The sequence below is a fragment of the Anolis sagrei genome, chromosome 11 (genome assembly GCF_037176765.1).
Source record: "Anolis sagrei isolate rAnoSag1 chromosome 11, rAnoSag1.mat, whole genome shotgun sequence".
Taxonomy (NCBI): Eukaryota; Metazoa; Chordata; class Lepidosauria; order Squamata; family Dactyloidae; genus Anolis; species Anolis sagrei.
In genome coordinates, this window is record NC_090031.1 from 8,810,599 (window position 1) to 8,833,413 (window position 22,815).

General features: G+C 41.8%; 2 protein-coding genes across 2 annotated transcripts; one reads left to right on the plus strand and one right to left on the minus strand.

Annotated features, from left to right (window-relative positions):
• On the plus strand, positions 1-12,819 carry PSMD5 (proteasome 26S subunit, non-ATPase 5). The gene is made up of 10 exons (XM_060757357.2): positions 1-220; positions 2,534-2,678; positions 3,686-3,799; positions 3,975-4,103; positions 4,852-4,961; positions 5,067-5,209; positions 7,026-7,217; positions 8,589-8,698; positions 10,167-10,307; positions 11,948-12,819. Exons 1-10 carry the CDS (start codon positions 33-35, stop codon positions 12,203-12,205), a joined length of 1,530 nt encoding a protein of 509 aa, XP_060613340.2. The 5' UTR covers positions 1-32; the 3' UTR covers positions 12,206-12,819.
• Positions 12,820-14,717: 1,898 nt separating this feature from the next.
• On the minus strand, positions 14,718-16,816 carry B3GALT9 (beta-1,3-galactosyltransferase 9). Its single transcript, XM_060757704.2, has 2 exons — positions 16,811-16,816; positions 14,718-15,923 (listed from the first exon to the last, which is right to left on the minus strand). The coding sequence occupies exons 1-2, from the start codon at positions 16,814-16,816 to the stop codon at positions 14,814-14,816; spliced, it is 1,116 nt and encodes a 371-aa protein (XP_060613687.2). The 3' UTR covers positions 14,718-14,813.
• Positions 16,817-22,815: the final 5,999 nt, after the last annotated feature.

A 22,815-nucleotide genomic window follows, 5' to 3' on the forward strand; every position in this document is an offset into this window, starting at 1 on the left:
CGAGACTTCCCCTCCTCGCCTTTCCTTCCAAGATGGCGGAGCCTCCCGGAGTCGAGGCGGCTTTGGCGCTGCTGGGCCGCGTTTCGCGGATGGAGGAGCCCTTGGAAGAGCTGCGGGCCTTGAAGGTGGCTCTGCAGGCGCTGCCGCCCGCTGCTCTGCGGGAGAGAGGCCCCGAGTTCCCCTTGGCCGGGTTGTTCGCCCTCATGGGCCGGGGAGATAGGTGAGTGGAGGGGAACTACAACTCCCAGGGTTCTGTCGCATTGAGCCAGAACAGTTAAAGGCTGTCAGACTAATAATCTCTGTTTTGAAGGCTTCCATGGCCGGTTTCTGTGACATTTCATGTTCCAGAAGCATTCTCTCCTGACGTTTCGCCTGCATCTAAACTACAACTCCCAGGGTTCTGTCTTAAAGAATTGGGTCTGTTTAGCCTCAGAAGAGAAGATTGGGAGGAGACATGAGAGCCATGGATTATTATTATTAACTTTATTTGTTAATTAATAATATTAATTAATTATTAATAATGGATGAATATGTGAAAGGATGGCATAAGGAATAGGGAGCAGGCATGTTTTCTGCTGCCCTGGAAACTAGGACTTGGAGCAATGGGTTCAAATGACAGAAGGAGATTCCACCTAAACCTTAGGAAGACTTTCCTAATCATATGAGCTGTTCAACAGTGGAACTCTTTGCCTCAGCGTGTGGTGGGAGCTCCTTCCTTGGAAACTTTTAAAGAGAGGTTGGATTGCCATCTGTTGGGGACGCGTGGCTCGAGAGCAGTATGTATAAAAAAGATCTTTGAGTCCTCATGAACAACAAGTTAAACATGAGCCAACAATGTGATGCGGCAGCAAAAAAAGCCAATGGGATTTTGGCCAGCATCAATAGGAGTCTAGTGTCTAGATCAAGGGAAGTCATGTTCCCCATGCTCTATTCTGCCTTGGTTAGGCCACACCTGGAATATTGTGTCCAATTCTAGGCACCACAATTGAAGGGAGATATTGACAAGCTGGAATGTGTCCAGAGGAGGGCAACTAAAATGATCAAGGGTCTGGAGAACAAGCCCTATGAGGAGCGGCTTAAAGAGCTGAGCATGTTTAGCCTGAAGAAGAGAAGGCTGAGAGGAGACATGATGAGGGCCATGTATAAATACATGAGAGGAAGTCATAGGGAGGAGGGAGCAAGCTTATTCTCTGCTGCGCTGGAGATTAGGACGCAATGGAACAATGGCTTCAAACTTCAAGAAAGGAGATTCCATCTGAACAAGAGGAAGAACTTCCTGACTGTGAGAGCCGTTCAGCAGTGGAACTCTCTGCCCCAGAGTGTGGTGGGGGCTCCTTCTTTGGAAGCTTTTAAACAGAGGCTGGATGGCCATCTGTCTGGGGTGCTTTGAATGCAGTTTTCCTGCTTCTTGGCAGAATGGCGTTGGACTGGATGGCCCAGGAGGTCTCTTCCAACTCTATGATTCTAGGTGTGCTTGATTCCGCTTTACCTGCATGGCAGGGGGTTGGGTTAGATGGCCCACATGGTCTCTTCCAACTCTATGATTCTAAGCGGCCGTTCATCTATAAGTCGAAATCTGTATATTGCTTTGTACGTGGCTTAATGGATCTTTGACATAGATATAAATAAGCTAGTGGCATTACTTTTCAAAGATAACTATGTCATACCTCGAGCAAAGATTTTGCAAGGTCCCTCACTGTGTTCTCTTTGTGTTAATAGAAAGTAGGTATTATTATTATTATTATTATTATTATTATATTCAGGATCCCCGGTGGCGCAGTGGGTTAAATCCCTGTGCCGGCAGGACTGAAGACCAACAGGTCGCAGGTTCAAATCCGAGGAGAGGCGGATGAGCTCCCTCTATCAGCTCCAGCTCCTCATGCGGGGACATGAGAGAAGCCTCCCACAAGGATGATAAAACATCAAATCATCCTGGCGTCCCCTGGGCAACGTCCTTGCAGACGGCCAATTCTCTCACAACAGGAGCGGTCGCTCTTGACATGACCAAAATAATAATAATAATAATAATAATAATAATAAAATTATTATATTTATAATTGATATCCTGTTTTTATCTCTCAGTGTTAGATTATCTTGCTTGACTCTCATGCTAGGGATTATTTGATAGGATCTACATTGACATGTAATCCAGTTTCTATATCCAGATTATCTGCTTTGAACTTGATTATATGAGGCTGGATATACGTTGACGTATAGTCCAGTTTCTGAGTCTGGATCTACACTGCCATTTCATCCAGTTTCTGAATCCAGATTATTTGCTTTGGACTGGATTATATGAAGCTGAATCTACACTGCTATATTATCCAGTTTCTGAATCCAGATTATCTGCTTTGGACTAGATTATATGAGGCTGAATCTAATTCTGACTTTTTGAATCCAGATTATCTGCCTAGAACTGGATTATGTGGCAGTGTAGATGAGGCCTTTGTTTCAAGGACAATTCCTAGGTTATTTAGATGGTCAAGAGTAGGTCTGAAGTTGATTTCCCTGTTGTGTCTTCTTTGCCAAGCAGTGAGCAGATCTCCTTGTGTGTCATCATCCTCGAGCGCTTTCTCCAGGTCATGGATCCCTTGTATGTCATCCAGCACTTTGGGGAAGAACTTCAGAAAGGGCTCTTCCATCCTGACGATGAGGTGAAAATCCTCACCATCTCTCAGGTATTCCTCTCTTGTGCTTATTCGAACTGGCAATCTCATGGAGGGAAGGCGAGGAGACCGATTATCTTGTTTGTTTCTCAGCTAACACATAATGAATGGCCCAGAGTTTCAGCACCTAGAGGGACAAGAGCTGGAAGCCTTTACTTAAGTATGAAGAAGAAGATTTAATGAACATGTTGGGACTTTCTGCCGTGTCCCTATTTCCTTTATGGCCCCAAAACCTCTAGGGGCCTTTTATCCAATCAGATACGAGAAGCAAGGAGATTGTTCAACAGGTTTATTTGGCCAAATCTTCCTGCTGGGTGGAGCAACAAAAGAAAAGTGCCGCACCAAAAATGGGATGCAGCTTAGCTTTGTAACGAAAACTTTGAGCATACTTTGAGCATTTGCGGAGGCTAGCTTGATTCTTATTTACACCAGTTCCAACTCATTGTTGTGTAAACATAATAATCTATTAAACTTACGGTTTTGCAATGTTTGCAAATGTGTTTATAGTGAAATCCGGAAAATATAGACGGCAAAACATTCTGAAAGTTAAGTAACAGCAGGATTTAGCATGTACCTAAAATGTTGAATTAATACAGTTTTGAGAGCACTCTTTGCAGAGGAGGCAAAAGCCCTTGAAAATCACAACTCCCATGATTTTATAGCATTGAGCCGTGGTAGTTAAGTGGTGCTGAACTGCATTAAATCTATAGTGTAGATGCTCCCTAAGAAGTAACAGTTGTGTTTTAACAGCAAAGTTAGAAGAAAGTGATTGGAAACAGGCTAATAATAATTTGTATGAATATAATAATAGGTTTTAATTGGTTTTAAAGGTTTAAACTGTTTATTTTGAATACCATCAATATTTAATTCTATTTTAATGTTTGTATATTTTCAGATTTTAAATTGTATTTTACTTGTTTTACCATAAGCTGCTTTAAGTCTTTTTTTTAAGAGAGAGAACAAGCGGAGTATTAGTAATAATAATAATTGCATTTAACAATCTTGCCTTGACTCTTTAGGTTGGAAGGATAGTTGAAGACCCAGATGCCGTGCGGGAAATCCTTATCACTCCTGAATTGCTGAGGCAGGTCATCTATTGCATTGCTGCAGAGAAAATAGCCGTGGCCAAGGAGGTACGACGCTTTCACATTGCAAAACGAAGTGTGGAAACATTCAGTTAGTTTCAGGGGTTTCCAGAAGGACAGCAGAAATGTCTTAGGAATGTTCAGCGTTAGGGATGGAAGCCGGGTTCTGTGTTCTGCAGCCTGGAAGTGTGTTTTATACAGCCTATTCCTCTTTCTGTTCTAGGCCATCAAATCTCTCACGAAGGTTGCGGAAGCACCCGAAGGCCTGGAAGTTTTGCTTGTGGGGAACTTGCTCGTTGACTTGAAAAAGGTTATGGCGAAGAGCGACATCGTCCGCTACCGTGTTTACGAGGCAAGAATCCCAGAGTTGGAAGAGACCCCCAAGGGTCCTCCAGTCCACCTCCTTCTTCCATGCAGGAAAACCCAATCTGATTCCTCCCAACAGAGGCCATCCAGTGCCTGCTTTTGTTTCCTGGCGGCTTAGAGGGTTGCTGATTCTGATATCTCCCAGGCTACAGTTTGCTCTGGCTTAGGGGCTCTTTTGTGGCCACTGCTTAACATTGTTGAAGTAGGAAATCATTTTGAAGCCAGTTTCCCCCCAAATGCACTTTGTTGAACATTTATAATTCTTCTTCTGGGGCAACTGGCTCTTTGATATCATGCAAGTATAGTATGGCAATGCCAAATCTGCATAATCCAGAGTCTTGGGGTTGTCACGCACTAGAATATTCCTCTCAACTGCAATTGTGGGTTGGAACCATGGCATTTTAAGTGGGAACGTAATGCTATCATTGTGCAATGTGAAAGGGCATTCTGGTTGCAGAATGCCCTCTCTTTGGGGGCCACATGGGCTTCATTTTTGTGCCAAGTTAAAATGTCTCTTTTATGAGTGGATATAAAGCTAAAATACAAGAAATGCAATTTGAATTACATTTAAAGTTCGCTGTGATAAACTGTATCCCACCCACAACCTCCCCAGCAGCATCTCCCTCATCCTCCTCCAAAGGCCTGATGGCAAAGAAAGGAGATAAATATTTAAACTGCCAAGCTCTTTGGCCTTTCAAAATCCCTCATTCTCCCTTCCCTTGCTTTTGTGTTAGCTAGTCATCGGCATCGCCTCGATGTCGGCGGATTCCCTGAACTACTGTGTCAACAGTGGCTTAATATCGGAGCTGATTGCAGAGCTGACAGGGAACGACGTACTTGTCAGGTAAAGAGCAATGCTGCAAGTTTTGCTCTAGCTTTGAATATTGCTCGAACATAAGAAGGGTCTGAAATGAATGTTTTCTCTGCCTTTTTTTAATATATCTTGTAGAGCCACCTGCATCGAGACAGTCACATCGCTTGCCCACACTCACCACGGACGCCAGTATCTGGCCCAGCAAGGAGTCATTGATAAGATTTCCAATATCATAATTGGGGCCGATGCAGATCCTTTCTCAGGTTTCTACTTGCCAGGTGATTTATTGTCCTCCTTTCTGCTTTGTATGTGGGTGGGTTTGTTATCTGATAGATTTATGTGCCATCCCTTTCCCATCGAGCAACTTATACTTGTAATACACCTTCACAGCGAGCTGTCAGGCTGGTCAAAGGGCCTTTTTTTCAGCCTTATTATCATTTATAATAATATATCATCATCAATGAAATCCTTCCTCATTCCCAGAGCCTCCTCCTTATAATTTACATTGTCCTATCTCCCAGTGTTTTAATTTTTTTTTAAATTGTATCCTTGAATCTGGCCCTGCCTCGTGAAATTTTCTGCGTTTTTAATGCTTGTTTATATATTATTGTATCATATATTATTTTGATTTTGCATTTTATGTATTTTGCTTGGTTCTATTATGTTTTTGTGTTATATTGTTGTATTGTATTGATGGGCGTGGCCTCATGTAAGCCACACCGAGTCCCCCTGGGGGAGATGGAGTGGGGCATAAATAAAGTTTTATTATATTACTATAATATCATCATTTATATCCCACTTTCCTCTCTTAAATCAGACTCAAAAATATTGCACCTCCATTGCAAGGTTAAGCTGCCAGTGGATCATGATGTGTTGTTATTATTATTATTTATTAACATTTTAATGATTTATAAGATTTTAATTGTGTATTTTATATTGTATTTAATAATCTGGTTTTCATGTATTTATCTAATTGCCTTATACGTGAAAGATCTATGGTCTAAGCCAGGGGTCCACAAACTTTTTAAGCAGAGGGCCAGGTCACAGTCCCTCAAACTGTTGGAGGGCCGGATTATAATTTGAAAAATAGAACATGAACTAAACATGAAATAAAACATGAATAAAACATGAAATAACATGAAAACATGAAATAAAACATGAAAGATTCCCCCCAGGCACTTCCAAGCCATTGAATGCTAATCAAGACCTCACTACCTCTGAGGATGCTTGCCATAGATGCAGGCGAAACGTCAGGAGAAAAATTGTCTCCAGAACATGGCCGTATAGCCCGGAAAAACCTACAACAACCCAGTGATTCCGGCCATGAAAGCCTTCGACAATACATTAAAACATGAATTCCTGTGCACGCTGCACATATCTTATTTGTAGTGTAATAAACACTTAAAAACAATACAATAATTAAAATGAGGAACAATATTAACAAATATAAACTTATTAGTATTTCAATGGGAAATGTGGGCCTGTTTTTGGCTGATGAGATAGGATTGTTGTTGTTATGTGCTTTCAAGTCGTTTCAGACTTAGGTTGACCCTGGGCGAGGGCCGGGTAAATGACCTTGGAGGGCCGCATCCGGTCCCCGGGCCTTAGTTTGGGGACCCCTGGTCTAAGCATTGAATAAACTGGAAACTATTATTATTCCTCTCTTAAAACAGACTTGAAATATTCTCCACCTTGAGCCTTAACTGCAAGGTGAATCTGTCAGTGGATTATTATTATTATTATTATTATTATTAATATCCCACTTTCCTCTCTTAAACAAGACTACAAGTATTGTCCACCTTGAGCCCCAACTGCAAGGTTAAACTGGGTTAGCATGTCCCATTTCAGTTCACCGGAAGTAACATTAAGGCAGTTCTGGCCTCTCTTTCAGATGATTTTGGGGACTCTCCCAAAATGTAGAAGTCAGCCACTCTGCCAGCTTTGGATGGATTTGGCTAGTTTTTCAGCAAAATAATGGTCTGAAAATGGTTGAATTGCTGAAGATTAGAATCTGCTGAACTGCTGCTCATGCTTTTGTTGTTGCTTCTTTATCGTTTTGAATGCTTTTTTCCCCTTTTAAAAATTTCTTGGTAGGCTTTGTGAAATTCTTTGGCAATCTGGTGATAGTGGACAGCCCCCAGCAGATCTGCGAGAGATACCCGGCCTTTGTGGAGAAGGTCTTTGGCATGGCAGAAGGGCAGGACCCGACCCTGTTTGGAGTCGGGGTGGACACCCTCGGGATCCTGGGCTCCAACCTGGAGGGAAAGCTGGTTCTGCAAAAGAAAGGTGTGTACTCTCAGTGTCTGGGTCGCATACAGACATAAGACTTCTAGTTTTGTACCTAGCAGGAAGTCACGGTTAATGAGAGGCATTGCAGTTTAATTTCGGGGTCCTGTGCCAAGAAAAGTCTTGTGAATTGATGGCAACTGATGCCACCAATAAGAAAAAAATGTTTTCTTTCAAAATGCCATAATGGCTGCCTAAACTTTAAAAATAAAGTAGTATTCCATCTGTAAACAAATGGATAACCGAACTGCTAAACTTTGCAGGATTTGATAAATTAACTTGTCTCCTTAGCAATAAAACATACATTCAAACTAATTGGAAACCTTTCACTGAATATATATACATATATGGTCCATAATAGGGTGGAGTGATTAAAAATATGTTGTCAGAAAGAAGAGCAAGATTATTACCAATGTTGTATAATTAGGTCACCTTTGAATACTTTGACTACACATCTTTGAATATTTTGAATACACACAATAATTTCCCAAACCAAGTCACTAATGGAAAATATGGCCACCAATCTCATTGACCTTCTTGACTCTGCCACTAATGGATCAATAGGACAATAAGGCCGTTCTTTTCCAAAATTCCAATACTGTTTTAGGGTCTAATCTAAATATATGGTTCTGGCCCATCTTACTTGTCCGAACGCCTCTACGTCCCATCTCGTAATTTAAGATCATCCGGGGAGGCCCTGCTCTCGCTCCCGCCAACATCGCAAATGCGTTTGGTGGGGACGAGAGACAGGGCCTTCTTGGTTGTGGCCCCCCGCTTATGGAACGTGCTCCCAAGTAAGATCGACTTCTTCCCTCCTGGCTTTCAGGAAGAAATTGAAGTCGTGGTTTTGGGACCAGGCTTTTGGACAGCAGACTTAATTTAGCACTTTGATTGGAAATTGACAGGAAAGGCGCTACATCTGATGATACTGTTTATTGTTTTAATTAATGCTTTAATGTTTTATGTATTTTAATTATTGTGGGATTATTGTAATTGTTTATATGAGGTGGCATCGAATTGTTGCCAAATGTAAGCCGTCCTGAGTCCCCCTTCGGGGGTAGAGAAAAGACAAGGTAGAAATACCGGAAATAAAATAAAATAAATAAATAAATAAACCATATATACTCGAGTATAAGCCGGGTTTTTCAGCCCTTTTAAAAAAGATTCATATGTTTTATTATTATTAGAAAGTGTAAGATTACTACTGTTAATGGGGGGGCTTTATATACCAATAGTTATGTTATAATGTGTATACTTTGGAAATAATAATAAAAATAATGTAAAAAAAGGAAAATTCTTGTGATATTTACCAGAAGTAGGCCTTGTAGAAGGCAGCTGTATAATGAAAAATCTCTCTCCCTTGCTTCCCAGGAAGCAGATTCCAAAGTGTGCTCAACAGAATAGGACACCAGGCCAAGAATGCCCCGACGGAATTGCGGATCCGGTGTCTGGATGCCATCGCATCTCTTTTGTACCTGCCGGTACGTTACTTGAATGGAAAATATCCCTCTTTTTCCTTCCCATGGACTAAATGGACCTCTGTAGGAAAGTGTGGCCTTGGACATTGGAACATCCACCATCAAAGATTTGTGACAATCCTCAGATTGCCTCCTTTCAGGCTTTCTAAAAGGCTCTAATGGCTACAAAGGCTCTAATGGCGACTTACAAAACAGTACTGTATATACTTGAGTATAAGCTGACCCGAATATAAGCCAAGGCACCTAATTTTACTCCAAAACCTGGGAAAACATATTAACTCGAATATAAGCCAAGGGTAGGAAATGAAGAAGCTATTCTCATTTCAAATAAATAAATAAATACCAATGCAATTACATTAATTGAGGCATTAGGAGGTTAAATGTTTTTGAGTACTGTCTATACTCGAGTATAAGCCTAGTTTTTCAGACCTTTTTGTAGGATGAAAAGGTCCTCTCGACTTATACTTGAGTCAAGTTTATTTATTATTTTACTCTATTATAAATCCATAATAAATGTATTATTATTATTACATTTATTATTTTACTTTATTATTATTGTTATTCTTGCATTTATTATTTTAGTTATTTATTTACAGTATTTGTATACTGCTTTTCTCACCCCGAAAAGCGGTATACAAATATATTATATTATTGTTATTATTAAATTTATTATTTTACTCTATTTATTATTATTGTTAATATTACATTTCCATTATTTTACTCTATTATTATTATTATTAGCTTTATTATTTTACTTTATTTATCTTTATTGGAAGGATATGCAAGAACATTTACATTGAAGGAGGTCAGAATGGTTTAATCAGAGTTCGGCAGTCTTTTCTTAAATTACAGTTTTATGTAAATATTCAAAAACATTTAACCAACAAATGCCTAAATTAATATAATTTTATCTGTATCTATTTTTATTTACCAATAGCTGCTGCATTTCCCACCCTTGGCTTAGACTCGAGTCAATCAATTTTCCCATTTTTTGTGATAAAATTAGGTGCTTTGGCTTATATTTGGGTCGGTTTATATTCGAGTATATACGGTATTTACATAAAACTGTAATTTAAAATAAGACTATCCAACTCTGATTAAACAATTATTCTAACCTAATCTAATTATATGATATTATAATTATATATTTTATATTACATGTAATATTACAATATAATGCTATAGTAAAACATAGTAACATATAATACTGATATTGTACTATACTAATAATATATATTGTATGTATATATATCTTGTAAGCCGCTCTGAGCCTCTTCAGGGTGAGAAGGGTGGCATATAAACGTTGGAAATAAATAAATATATATATAACCTTCTTCAATGTAAATGTGATTACATTTCCTTCCAATAATAATAAAGGGAGTATAATAATAAATGTAATAATAATAATAGAGCAAAATAATGAAAATGTAATAATTGTTATAAATGCATTTTCCTATCTTTGGCCATACAGCTGGATCAGCAGACCGAAGACCTTCTTGGCATGACGGAGTCCTGGTTCTCCTCTCTGGCCAGTCATCCCTTGGAGCTTTTCAGGAGCATCAGCACACAGCCCTTCCCTGACCTCCATTGCGGTGCCTTGAGGGTGTTCACCGTAAGTGCCTTTTGCAATAGATCCACGTCTGAATTGGTTCCAGAGATTTGACTTTCTCAAATCAGAATTTTCCAGGCTGTCTGACCATGTTCCAGAAGCATTCTCTCCTGATGTTTCGTCCACATGTATGGTGGGCATCCTCAGAGAGTGAGGTGTCTGTTGGAAACTAGGCAAGTGGGGTTTATATACCTACGGAATGTCCAGGGTGGGAAAAAGAACTCACGTCTGTTGGAGGCAAGGGTGAATGTTGCCATTGGCCACCTTGATTAGCAATTGAGTAGCCTTGCAGCATCAAAGCCTGGCTGCTTCGTGGCTGGGGGAATCCTTTGTTGGAAGGTATTAGCTGACCAACAAAAAATACTGAAAGCCTTTGGAGGGATTTTTAGCAGTTGTAGTTCACCTACATCCAGAGTGCACTATGAACCCAAACAGTGATGGATCTAGACCAAACTTGGCATGCATACCCGATGTGCCCACATGTGAATACTGGTGCCTTTGGAAGGGAATTGGCCTGGGTACTGGGATTTATAGTTCACCTGCAATCAGTGAGCACTTTGAACTCCACTAAAGATGGAATTGGACCAAACTTGGCACACACAACCCCTGTGACCAGCAAAAAATTCACCTTGATTTGGGGGAGTTGTAGTTCACCTACATCTAGCGAGTACTGTGAACCCAAATACCGATGGATCTGAATTTGGCACACACACCTGAAATGCCAAAATGTGATTACTGGAGGGCTTTGTGGGAAATTCGCTTTGATTAATAGGAATTATAGTTCACCTACATCCAGAGAGTAGTGTGAACCCAAACAATGATGGATCTGAACTTGGCACACACACCTGAAATGCCAAAATGTGATTACTGGAGGGCTTTGTGGGAAATTCACTTTGATTAATAGGAATTATAGTTCACCTACATCTAAAGAGTACTGTGAACGCAAATAACGATGGAACCGCACCAAATTCGGCACACATACCTAATATGCCAAAATTTGAATACCGGTGGATTTGGCGTGGAATTGGACTTGACATTTGTTAGTTGTAGTTATTGGGATTTATAGTTCACTTGCAATAAAAGAGGTTCCATACCTCACCGATGATGGAACTGGACCAAACTTGGCACACAGAACCCCCATGACTAACTCAACCTACTGGAGGGGTTTGGAGGACTGACTCACCATAGTGAGAGTTGTAGTTCACCCTGCAGCCAGAGAGCACACTGAACCCCTCCGATGATGCATCTAGAGCAAACTTGCCCAGCATGACAAAATTGCTGGAGTTTAAGGGGTTTAACATGGCATGATGTGAGTTGTAGTATTTATTTATTTTATTTATGGCATTTATATGCCGCCCTTCTCACCCCAAAGGGGACTCAGAGCAGCTTACTCCCTCTCTCTCTCTCTCTCTCTCTCTATATATATATATATATATATATATACACACACACACACACACATACATACACATACACACACATATACATATACATACATATATATAGAGAGATATATATACACACACACACATACAATATATTATATTATTCGCATATAGTAGCATATTTGCAACCTCCATTGCTCTGGTGTTGTAGCAGTACGACAGTTGTAACAGCATTTCTCTCTCTTAAATCCTCTCTAGGCCATTGCTAACCAACCCTGGGCCCAGAGGCTGATGATAGCCAGCCCCGGCTTTGTGGAATACATAGTGGATCGCTCTGTGGAGCCCGATAAGCCCTCCAAAGAGGCGAAATACGAACTGGTAAAGGCTTTAGCTGGTTCAAAGACAGTGGCGGAAATCTTTGGGAACCAGCATTACTTAAGGCTCCGGGCATATCTACGCGAAGGGCCTTATTACGTCAAGGCCGTCGCGACCACGGCCGTGGAGGGAGCCGAATAGCCTTCCGAAAACTCCGGACTGTCTTGGCTCTTCTCAGTGGGGTTTTGCCTTTGTGGGAATGGAGGGGAAAGAGGGGGGAAAAAGAGAAAGTCTGAGGAAAGAATTGGCTTTGGTAGTGTGGCTTTGAAGTGGGAGATAAATGGGTACAAACGACAAGGAGATCCAGTTGAAACATTATGTTTACCTTCAAAACTGACCAAGCTTCTCAGTGCAGCTGCCTTTGAAGCTGTGATAGATGCAGTTAGAGCCAGTGCTCCTTGGTGTGCTTCTTCAATTTTGGCTTTTAGGTGTGAATTATTCTTAAATTTGAAGTTATTACACTGTGTTGGGGGGTATCATTGCTCCAAACCCGACTACTATTGTAAGTGGGAGCGTTTTTTGCATTTGTAAGAGGGGTTTGATCTTTATTCCACCCTGCTTTGAATTTCGATGAGAATCGAATGTGTACACTTGATACTCAAGTTTGCAAACGCAGTTTTCGACCCTGTGTTTTGCTCACACTTAAGTTTCAAGTGTGCCCTTAACTGTCTCTTTGGGTCTGTGCTTAAAATAGCCTCGCGTCTGATAGACCTTTTGGACCAGAATAAAGGTTGCCAAACAAGGTAAATAATGAATGCCTTTGTGTGGTTCATTATTCCTTGGATCCTATTTATGGAGAAATTTGTGGGTTCTGGTCAGTTGACTTAACACTCTCCAAAGGAAACAAAATTCTGTCTCATCTATAGTTGCAAGCTTTGAATGCTCTGTGATTTTTACTGTCAGATTTGCAGTAATTATAATTGGTGTCATTAGCTGTCTTTTCCTGCTTGTGCTGTATGTAATGAAGGGATTAGAAGGAAAGAAAGAGAGGAGTAAAGAAAGAAAAAGGAGGAGAGAGGAGAAAAAAGAACAGGAAAAAAAGAAAGAGAGGAAAGAAGAACAAAAAAGGAGGAAAGGGAGGAGGAAGGAAAGGAAGAAAGAAAAGAGGAAAGGGAGGTGGAAAATAAAAAAAGAATAGGAAGGAAAAAGGAACAAAAAGGGAAGATGAAAGAGAAAGGGAGGAGAAAGGAAAGGAAGAAAGAATAGGAAAGGGAGGAGGAAAAGAACAGGAGGAACAAGGAGAGAAGGGGAGGAGGAAAGGAAGGGAAGGAGGAAAGAGAAACAGAGGAAGACAGAAAGGAAGAAAGAAAGAAAACAGGAAGGAAAGGGAGGAGGAAAAGAAAAATAACAGGAAGAAAAAGAAAGTGAAAGGGAGGAGAAAAAGAAAAGGAAGAGCAAGGAAAGAAAGAAAGGGAGGAGGAAGGAAAGGAAGGGAGGAAAAGGAGGAAAGGAAAATGAAGAAAAAGTAAGAAAAGGAAAGGGAAGATAAAAAGAACAGGAGGAAAAAGAAAATGAAGAGGAAGTAAAAGGAAAGGAAAGGGAGGAAAAAAGAGGAGCAATGAAAGAAAGGGAGGAGGAAAGAGAAAGGGAGGGAAAAGGAAACGAAGAAATAATACACAGGAAAGAGAGGATAAAAAGAACAAGGAAAAAGAAAAGGAGAGGAAGAAAGAAAAGGAAAGGGAGGAGGAAAGAAGGGAGCGAAAGAGAGGAGGAAAGAGAAACTGAGAAAGAAAGGAAGGAAGAAAGAAAACAGGAAGGAAAGGGAGGAGGAAAAGAAAAATAACTGGAAGAAAAAGGAAAGGGAGGAGAAAAATAACAGGAGGAAAAAGGAAAGGAAGAGTAAGGAAAGAAAGAAAGAGAGGAGGAAGGAAAGGAAGAAAGAAAAAATGAAGGAACGGGAAGAGGAAGAGAAAATGAAGAGGAAGAAAAAGGAAAGGAAAGGGAGGAGAAAAAGAACTGGAGGGGAAAAAAGCAATGAAAGAAGAGGAGGAAAGAGAAAGGGAGGAGAAAAGGAACAGGAGGAAAAAGAAAAGGAACAAGGAGAGAAAGGGAGGAGGAAAAGAAGGGGAGGAGGAAAGAGAAACGGGGAGGACAGAAAAGAAGAAAGAAAATAGGAAGGAAAGGGAGGAGGAAAAGAAAAATAACAGGAAGAAAAAAAGGGAATGAAAGGGAGGAGAAAAAGAAAAGGAAGAGCAAGGAAAGAAAAAAAATGGAGGAGGAATGTAAGAAAGAAAAAAGGAAGGAATGGGAAGAGGAAAAAGAAAATGAAGAGGAAGAAAAAGAAAAGGAAAGGGAGGAGAAAAAGAACAGGAGGAAAAAGAAAATGAGAGGAAGAAAGAAAAGGAAAGGGAGGAGGAAAGAAGGGAGCGAAAGAGAGAATTCTGCCTTTGAGGCCTCATCTGTCACAATGAACACTACTTTTGGATATCCCTCAAAAACATACCCTATTCGCAAGGCTTTCAGTTTTTCTCAGATTTGGAATTTCCTTTATTTATACAAAATATGATACCTTTCCATTAGAGCAACTAACACATCTCAAAACATAATATACAAGACTGTTAAACCATGATCATAGATGCAGACGGCAACATTCACATACAGCTCAACAATCCTCCCAGAGATGTTTGAAAAAGTGGAAAGTCTGTCAGGAAAGATAGAGGGTACACACAATATGTAACTAGGGAACTCCTTACAAACCAGCACAACTTGTTTTAACACAATGGGCACATCTAGGGCGAAACAAACACCTTTAATCAGAAAGACCCAGGGCTTCTTTCCGAAGGGTGTCAACACTCAGGTATTTGAATCCGTCCAGGTAAGTCATGACTCTGCATGAAACCAGCCCATAATAGGTCTCCAGCAGCGTGCAGACTTTGCCGTGGCTGATCTCCTCCCATTCCTGGAGCAGCAGGCTCTCCCTCGCCACGAAGGACGTGAACAGGAACTTGTAGCAGCACCGGTTGAACCGGATGTGCCTTTTCCCAGAGAAACGGGAGCTGTGAACCGGGACCACCCCGACCTTCTTGGCGCACATTCCCATGAAAACTCCGGGAGGCAAGGACAGCGGGACGTCTTTGGATGTGACATAGACTTTCCGAGCCACATCCTGAGAGATGACAAACGCTTCCGCGCTGCAGTAGTCAGGATAGTATTTCTCCGGATAGATTTGTGGTGGGACGAAGCCAAGACTTTGGGCATCTCTGTCAGGCGACTCTTGCTGGACCACCCTACCCAGATAGACATCTTCGAGCCGGGGTCTTAAGTTCAGCAAGTACTCCACCAGAGCTGGGAGGTTGACAAACATCTCCTCATCTGTTTTCAGAACAAACTTGGCCTGGGAGCAGAAGGTTACAATCCACTCCACGGCTACTAAAGTCTTTAGCGTTTGGTTTTCTGGAGCATCGGGAAAAATGCCTTGAATCAGGTCTGGATGGGTCTCCGTCTCCTTGAGGATCTCCAACTGGGTGAGTTCCTCAGAGGGTTTCCCCAAAAGGAACAAGACGAGTGTGGAATAACCGTGGACATTAGTTGCATTGGCCCATGTTTCTCTTATTGCCTGGCGCCTTGACACGTTCCCTGCACTGCTGAAGATGAGGGCAAGGAGGAAGATCTCTTTGTTGGAGCAAGCCTCTGAATTGACGATGGCAAAAGCCTTGGAGAAGTTGGCCTTCATGGGAGACAGGTCCAATTTCCGGGCCTCCTCCCTGGCTTCCAGGACATTCACGTCAGTGTAAGTGGTGGGCAAAGCACGCAGAAAGTATTCTTCCACAAGGTCTGCACCGAAGAGCAAAATGTGGAAGAGCACGAGGTTGAAGAGGAGGAAACACCACTGGTGTGTACGCAGCCTGCAGAAAGTCAGCTGAGGGAGTTGAAAGGAGAGGTTACTGTTATCATTAAAAAATGGTGGCAACCATTTGAACCTTGTTCTCTTATCCCATAGTTCTTTCTTTGACAAGAAATCCTCAGGTGTTGTACTATTTCTTCTTCCAAAAAAGCAAGCTACAAGAAAGAACTGATGACTAGTTCCCATATCAGTGGGCAGGGAATCCATTCTAGATTTTGGCTAGCTTTAAGGGAGCTCTCCAAGGTGCTGAACTTACCCGTGTGCATTCAGCACCTTGGAGAGCTCCCTTAAACCTAGCCAAAAACTGGAATGGATTCACTGCTGAATCTACAAAGGGATAGGTTCAGTACTGTTAAAGCTGGCATGAAAACAAGAGGATTTTAATGTTTTCATGTGTTGTTCAACATACAGACAGTCCCTGTGTTACAAACCCCAATAAACCCAATATAATTCACTTATCTACTGATTTGGAATCCATGCTCCAAAAAATATACCTTAGGATATTTTCCAGGATACTTTCTGTAGTGATTCTATGGTATACAGGCAATCCCCGAGTTACAAACATTTGACTTACAAACAATTCATAGTTAAGAATGGAGATGAGGCAATAGGAAGTGAGAGGAAATCTTCCCCTCAGAAAGAAGGGGAATCCACTTCTGGAAGAGTGGAAAAGAGGAAAAGGGATCTCAACTGAAGCCTTATCCCAAGCCTTGTATCTACAAGTCATTACGGTCCAAAATCCGGTTATCAAGGGACAGAAAGTGAGGTGAAATCTTCCAAGCAGGAGCACAGACAGCAAAGGAAACCCCACAGGGGTGTAACCTTTCTCCATGCTATCCAAAACTTAATTTAATATTACATAAACAAAACAAAAATTAGCATTTGCAAAGCATTGGACTTACCTGCATGATGATGTCTCTGTATTGGAATTTTAGAGATCAAGGATGGTGTCAGGTCGTTTGGGCAATGTTACGTATGCCGGACTGACTGTCCAGATAAAGTTACCCCCTTGTCAACATCCAAGTTCGGCTTTTATTTTTTTCCATTCGGCTTTGGCTCTGAGCAAAGCGAATGTAATTCCAGAGGAGAGCGATCAGGTGTCAGCGGTGACAAAGGACGGTAATTAGCCCTTTGTGTTTTCTCAATTTCCGAGATTAAAAAACTAGATGTTGCCCCTCCAAAAAACGAGATAGTAAAGTATATCAATAAATGTGTTGCCGAAGGCTTTCAGGGCTGGAATCACTGCGTTGCTGTGAGTTTTCCAGGCTGTATGACCATGTTGCAGAAGCCTTCTCTCCTGACGTTTCACCCACATCTGTGGCAGGCATCCTTAGAGGTTGTGAGGTCTGTTGGAAACTAGGCACGTTCAATTTGCACCATAGTATTATTATTATTATTATTATTATTATTATTATTATTATTATTAGAGGCATTTGTGGTAGAAAAGAGTGACAGCATTCGGGAATAAATGGGAATGCACGTAGTCAAGTTCCTTGACGAAAGCTCATGGCATTTGACATCTTGTAGAGATTTCAACTAGGACCACAGTTATGAGGTCCGTGCCTGGTGAGCATCCGCTAAACCAGATCATCCAGGACAGTGAAACGAACACCTCGGGTTGCTCATTGTTATAAACAGAGATTTACTACAATTCAGTCCAAAAGGATGCAAATACAAGCAATTCGCTTCAAAGGGTACAAGCGTAAACTCACAGAGAAATACATGACATTTTATACAGTGCTGATATTCCTGCTCCTTCCCCGATTGACTGCAAAAGAGGCAGGTCAGGATCCATACCTGAGTAGATCTGGATTCCCTTGAAATAATAATAATAATAATAATAATAATAATAATAATAATAATAATAGTTTATTTATACCCCACCACCATCTCCCCAAGGGGACTCGGGCAGCTTACTTGAGGCCATACCCGACAAAATACATCAGTAAAAACAACAAAGCAAGCAAGCAAGTAAAATAATACAAATATTATAAATAACATATAAGCAATAACACACAAGAAAATTAAAACACTGTGGGCAGGGCCAGATGTAGTGGATTAAAATTTTTAAAACACTGGGCATGAACAAAAGTATGGTATGTTTAAACAGGGGGGTTTTAAAGGGTAATGTAGAGAGATCAATCCAGCGGGTAGATAAAGTGTTTCAGAGGACATATTGCAGAGAATTAGACAGATCAGGGCATTGTTTCCTTTATCCAGGGAAGGCACACTGGAACAGCCACATTTTCAAGCTCCTCCTAAAGACTGCCAATGTGGGGGTTTGTCTGATATCCTTGGGGAGTGAGTTCCACAGTTGGGGGGGCCACCATAGAGAAGGCCCTCTCCCTTGTCCCCACCAGTCGTGCCTGTGAAGGGGGCGGGAGCGAGAGCAGGGCCTCTCCAGATGGTCAAAGGGATTGTTCGTAAACAGAAATGTGGTCATGCAGGTAGGTGGGTCTCAAACCGTTCAGGGCTTGTAGGTGAGAACCTGCACCTTGAATTGGGACCAGAAAATGAATGGCAGCAAATTGAGCTCCTTAAACAGGGGGGTTGACTATTCCTTGTAAGTCGCTCCAGTTAGTAATCTGACTGGCGCCGTTGGACCAACTGAAATTTCCGAGCCGTCTTTAAGGGCAGCCCCACGTAGAGTGCATTGCAGTAATCCAATCTGGAGATGACTAAGGAGTGGACCACTATGGCCAAATCACAGCCTGCAAAAAGGGATTCCTGTGGCAGGAAGAATGACCGCTGAGGAATGGTCTGCTTAAAGAGCCAATCGATTGCAAAGATGCCCTTTGGAAGGATACCATCCACGAGGAAACAATGGTGTGCATATGCTGATGAGTCCCTGATTAACTCAAGTGTCCAGTTCCGTCTGAGACTCTAAAGACAAAGGTGGTGATTTTAGACAGAGTTAATGAATGCACACCTACTAAGCCCTCTCTTACATGGGAGTAGCAGACACGGCCTCAAGTTAAATGGACAAACCTCCTGAGCTTATTTTGTTGACAAAGGCGATCATCTACCTACATATATACACAAAGATTCTGATAGCTCTCTGTCTTGGGAAATTGCTAGAAGGATATTGGCCATCTTTTCCAAAGAGATTATGTAAACTAGGGCCATGGAAAGGTGGCTACCTTCAAAAGACAATTTAATAAATGCAATCGATACCATTTATACATTTCATATTGGTAAGAACTGACATAGTACATAAAAGATACAAATTATACAAAAATCAAATTAATACATTTTATTAAAGGCTTGGAACCCCCGGTGGCGCAGTGGGTTAATAATAATATCATAATAATAAACCTTTATTTATACCCCGCTAACATCTCCCAAAGGACTCAGTGCGGCTTACAAGAGGCCGAGGCCCAACACATCAATAAAACAACAGAATAACAAATACAACAATAAATAAACTCATAAAACAAGCAATAAACATTAAAACAATAGCAATGAACATTAGACAATAACACCACGACGCATTTAAAACTAAGGCTGAGCTGCCGAACTAGTTGACCGAAAGGTCACCGGTTCAAATTTGGGGAGCGGGGTGAGCTCCTGCTGTTACTCCCAGCTTCTGCCAACCTATCAGTTTGAAAACATGCAAATGTGAGTAGATCAATAGGTACCACTCCAGCAGGAAGGTAACAGTGCTCCATGCAGTCATGCCAGCCACATGACCTTGGAGGTCTCTATGGACAACACCGGCTCTTCAGCTTAGAAATGGAGATGGGCACCAACCCCCAGAGTCGGACACTACTGGACTTAATGTCAGGGGAAAACCTTTACCTTTACTATAAAATAATAATAATAATAATAATAATAATAATAATAATAATAATAATGGTGTATATAATAATGATAATAATAAGAATGATACTGGTCTTTACAATAATGATCAGTCTGTTTTGGGGAAATCCTTTTCCTTTCCTTCCTTCCGATCTATCTCTCCCTTCCTACCATTCAAGGGACTCGGTGCGGCTTACATAAGGCCGAGCCCGCAATACAAACAATACAAGCAATAACAGGTACAATGCAAACCAATTAAAAATAAACCACATACACAAATAGCATAAACATTAAACAAGGTACAGTGCACATTTAAAACTAAGGCTGGGCCAAATGTAATTGAAGTTTAAAAAATAATGCTAGGCATGGAGAAGTTGCAGGAGATGGGGCGTTGATGGAAAAATACAAGCAGTCCTAAATCAATGTAAAGTGCTTTTGGGGGACATATTGCAAGGGTTCATTATTCTGGGAAGGCACACTGGAACAACCACGTTTTCAAGCTCCTCCTGAAGACTGCCAAAGATGGGGCATGCCTGATGTCCTTAGGGAGTGAGTTCCAGAGTCGAGGGGCCACCACCGAGAAGGCCCTCTCTCTCGTCCCCACCAATCGCATTTGCGATGGAGGTGGGATTGCGAGTAGAGCCTCTCCAGATGATCGAAAAGATCGTGTGGGTTCGTATATAGAGATGCGGTCACGTAGGTAGGCAGGTCCCGAACCGTTCAGGGCTTTATAGGTAAGAATCTGCACCTTGAATTGGGACCGGAATATGAATGGCAGCCAGTGGAGCTCCTTAAACAGGAGGGTTGACCGCTCCCTGTAAGGAGCACCAGTTAACAGCCTGGCCGCTGCCCATTGGACCAACTGAGTAGATCAATACGTACCGCTCCAGCAGGAAGGTAACAGCGCTCCATGCAGTCATGGCGGCCAAATGACCTTGGAGGTGTCTACAGACAATGCCGGCTCTTTGGCTTAGAAATGGAGATGAGCACCAACCCTCAGAGTCGGACATGACTGGACATTGCCTTTACCTATTAAAGGCTTAGATTTGATGGTGATTATAGGGTACAGCTGCTGCTAGGTCTGTTCTGGAATTTTGCGATCTCTGGATATATGGAAAAGGTTTGGATGAAAAGAAAAATCGTATTACTTGCTTGAGCTCTCTCGATGTTCTGTAAACCTTTCTTTATTTCAGCAGGGGTGTGTGTGTGCCGTGGCTCAATAACAATCTTGCCAAGAATGCGACATGTGCGAGGAATGTGGAAGGGATCGTCTTTCCCCACAGGTGCAAAAACCCAGCTTCGGGCAGACGCCTTGATGATTTAAGCTTGCCAACAGCTGCTCTCGGGGTCTCTCAGGCGGCTGGCACCCTGTTACATCAGATTGTGACTGCTGCTGCCAAGTGGAGAGTGACAGATCGGTGCGCTAAACGTTTCAAAATGCTTACAATGTGCAAAACAGGTCCAAGAGAGTCTCAGGAGGCCATAAGGATTACTCGATTCCTCCCCGGCTGCCTCTTCTGGTGTGGCACTGATGGGCTTTTCTGATGTAGAGGTGTCCCATGTTGATGTTGCTCTTAATCAATGTTATTGTTGTCTAATTGGTTCAATCATAAAAACATGGAAAAAAGTTCATTAAACTGCAAAAACTTTGTTTTCGTGAGACATTCTGCAGCACATTTTGACATATTCATTGAAAAACTATAGCAAAATGTGCTGCAGGATGTCCCATCTAGAGTCACAACCAATTCAACATAGTATGCAACAGTGACAAGAATGAGTAGAACAACTACAAGGGTTGAATGAAAACTAATGCCTTCACCTTCGTAACTCCTCAACAAATGGCAGTACTGGTATGCAGCAGATACTGGCTTGTTCAGTAGACTCTCCTCCACAGTTCCATTTTGGCAGGAAGCCTTAGCATTGAATGGTTGTGTTGTTAAAGTGAGAAGTATGGGACCCTGCGCAGATGGTCGGTCAATGCAACTTAAGCAATGCGCAGTCATTGAATTCATGACAGCAGAAGATGTCACCCCAAAGGAGATTCATCAGAGAATACAAGCTGCTTATGGTGATTGTGTTGATTTGAGTACTGTGCGTTGTTGGGCGATTAAGTTTAAAGATGTTGAGGTGACACCTGCTGTCAAGAATTCAATGCATTACTTTTTATTTAACCCTCATAGTTGTTCTACTCCAGAAACTTCATTCTTGTCAAAGGATGATGGGATTTGTAGTACTTTCAACAAAGACCGATAAAGACCAAACTTAGCACACAGAGCTCCCATGACCCACTCTACATCCTACTGCAGTTTGGAGGAGGGTGGGCCATGGATGATGGGACTTGCAGTACATCCACTCTCTTCCCGAGAGCACTGCAACCCTCATTCAATGACTAATCAAGACCAAACTGGGCACACAGAGTCCCCATGACCCACTCTACATCCTGGTGATGTTTGGAGGATGATGAACCATGGATGATGGGACTCTCAGTACCTTCACTAACTTCCTGAGAGCACTGCGAGCCACATAAATAACTGATAAAGACCAACATTACGTCCTGGTGAGGGTTGGGGGGGGGAGGACAATGGATGATGGGATTTGTAGTACTTCCCCGCCCCTTTTGTTCCCACAGACTACTGCGGCCCCCAACAAAGACCGATAAAGACCACCCTCCTTTCTCAAATTACTTGGGCAACGCCGGGTCCCTAAGCTAGTCAAAAATAAAATCCAATAATTTCATACATTTAAAACATTAAATCACATTAATTAATTAAAATCTGTTCCTGTTTCAGTAACAGCCTGGTGGCCTTATCTGAGTCAAATTCTGTAGTTAGAGATTCCATTAAGCATGTCCATAGTCCATTTCCATAATGATTGTCATCACTGTCATTATCAGCAAGATTACCCAAAGGTCTGGTCCCACATCCACATTTTAACTTCTTTCTGAAGGAAAGGAGGGGCGTCAACAATCTAATTTCACTGGGGGGTGACTTCCACAGGCCGGGGAGGGGGGCACCACCGAGAAGGTCCTGTCCCTCGTCACACCAAAGTGTGTTTGCAACAGAGGCAGGGTTGAGAGCAGGGCCTCCCCAGAAGATTTCAACTCACTTTG

What these genes read in the sequence shown, in the direction of transcription:
- PSMD5 (XM_060757357.2), top strand. Translation starts at nt 33, where the DNA reads ATGGCGGAGCCTCCCGGAGTCGAGGCGGCTTTGGCGCTGCTGGGCCGC. An exon ending in GGGAACGACGTACTTGTCAG is followed by an intron (nt 4,962 to 5,066) that starts GTAAAGAGCAAT and finishes TATATCTTGTAG; the next exon opens with AGCCACCTGCATCGAGACAG. An exon ending in GCTGGTTCTGCAAAAGAAAG is followed by an intron (nt 7,218 to 8,588) that starts GTGTGTACTCTC and finishes CTTGCTTCCCAG; the next exon opens with GAAGCAGATTCCAAAGTGTG.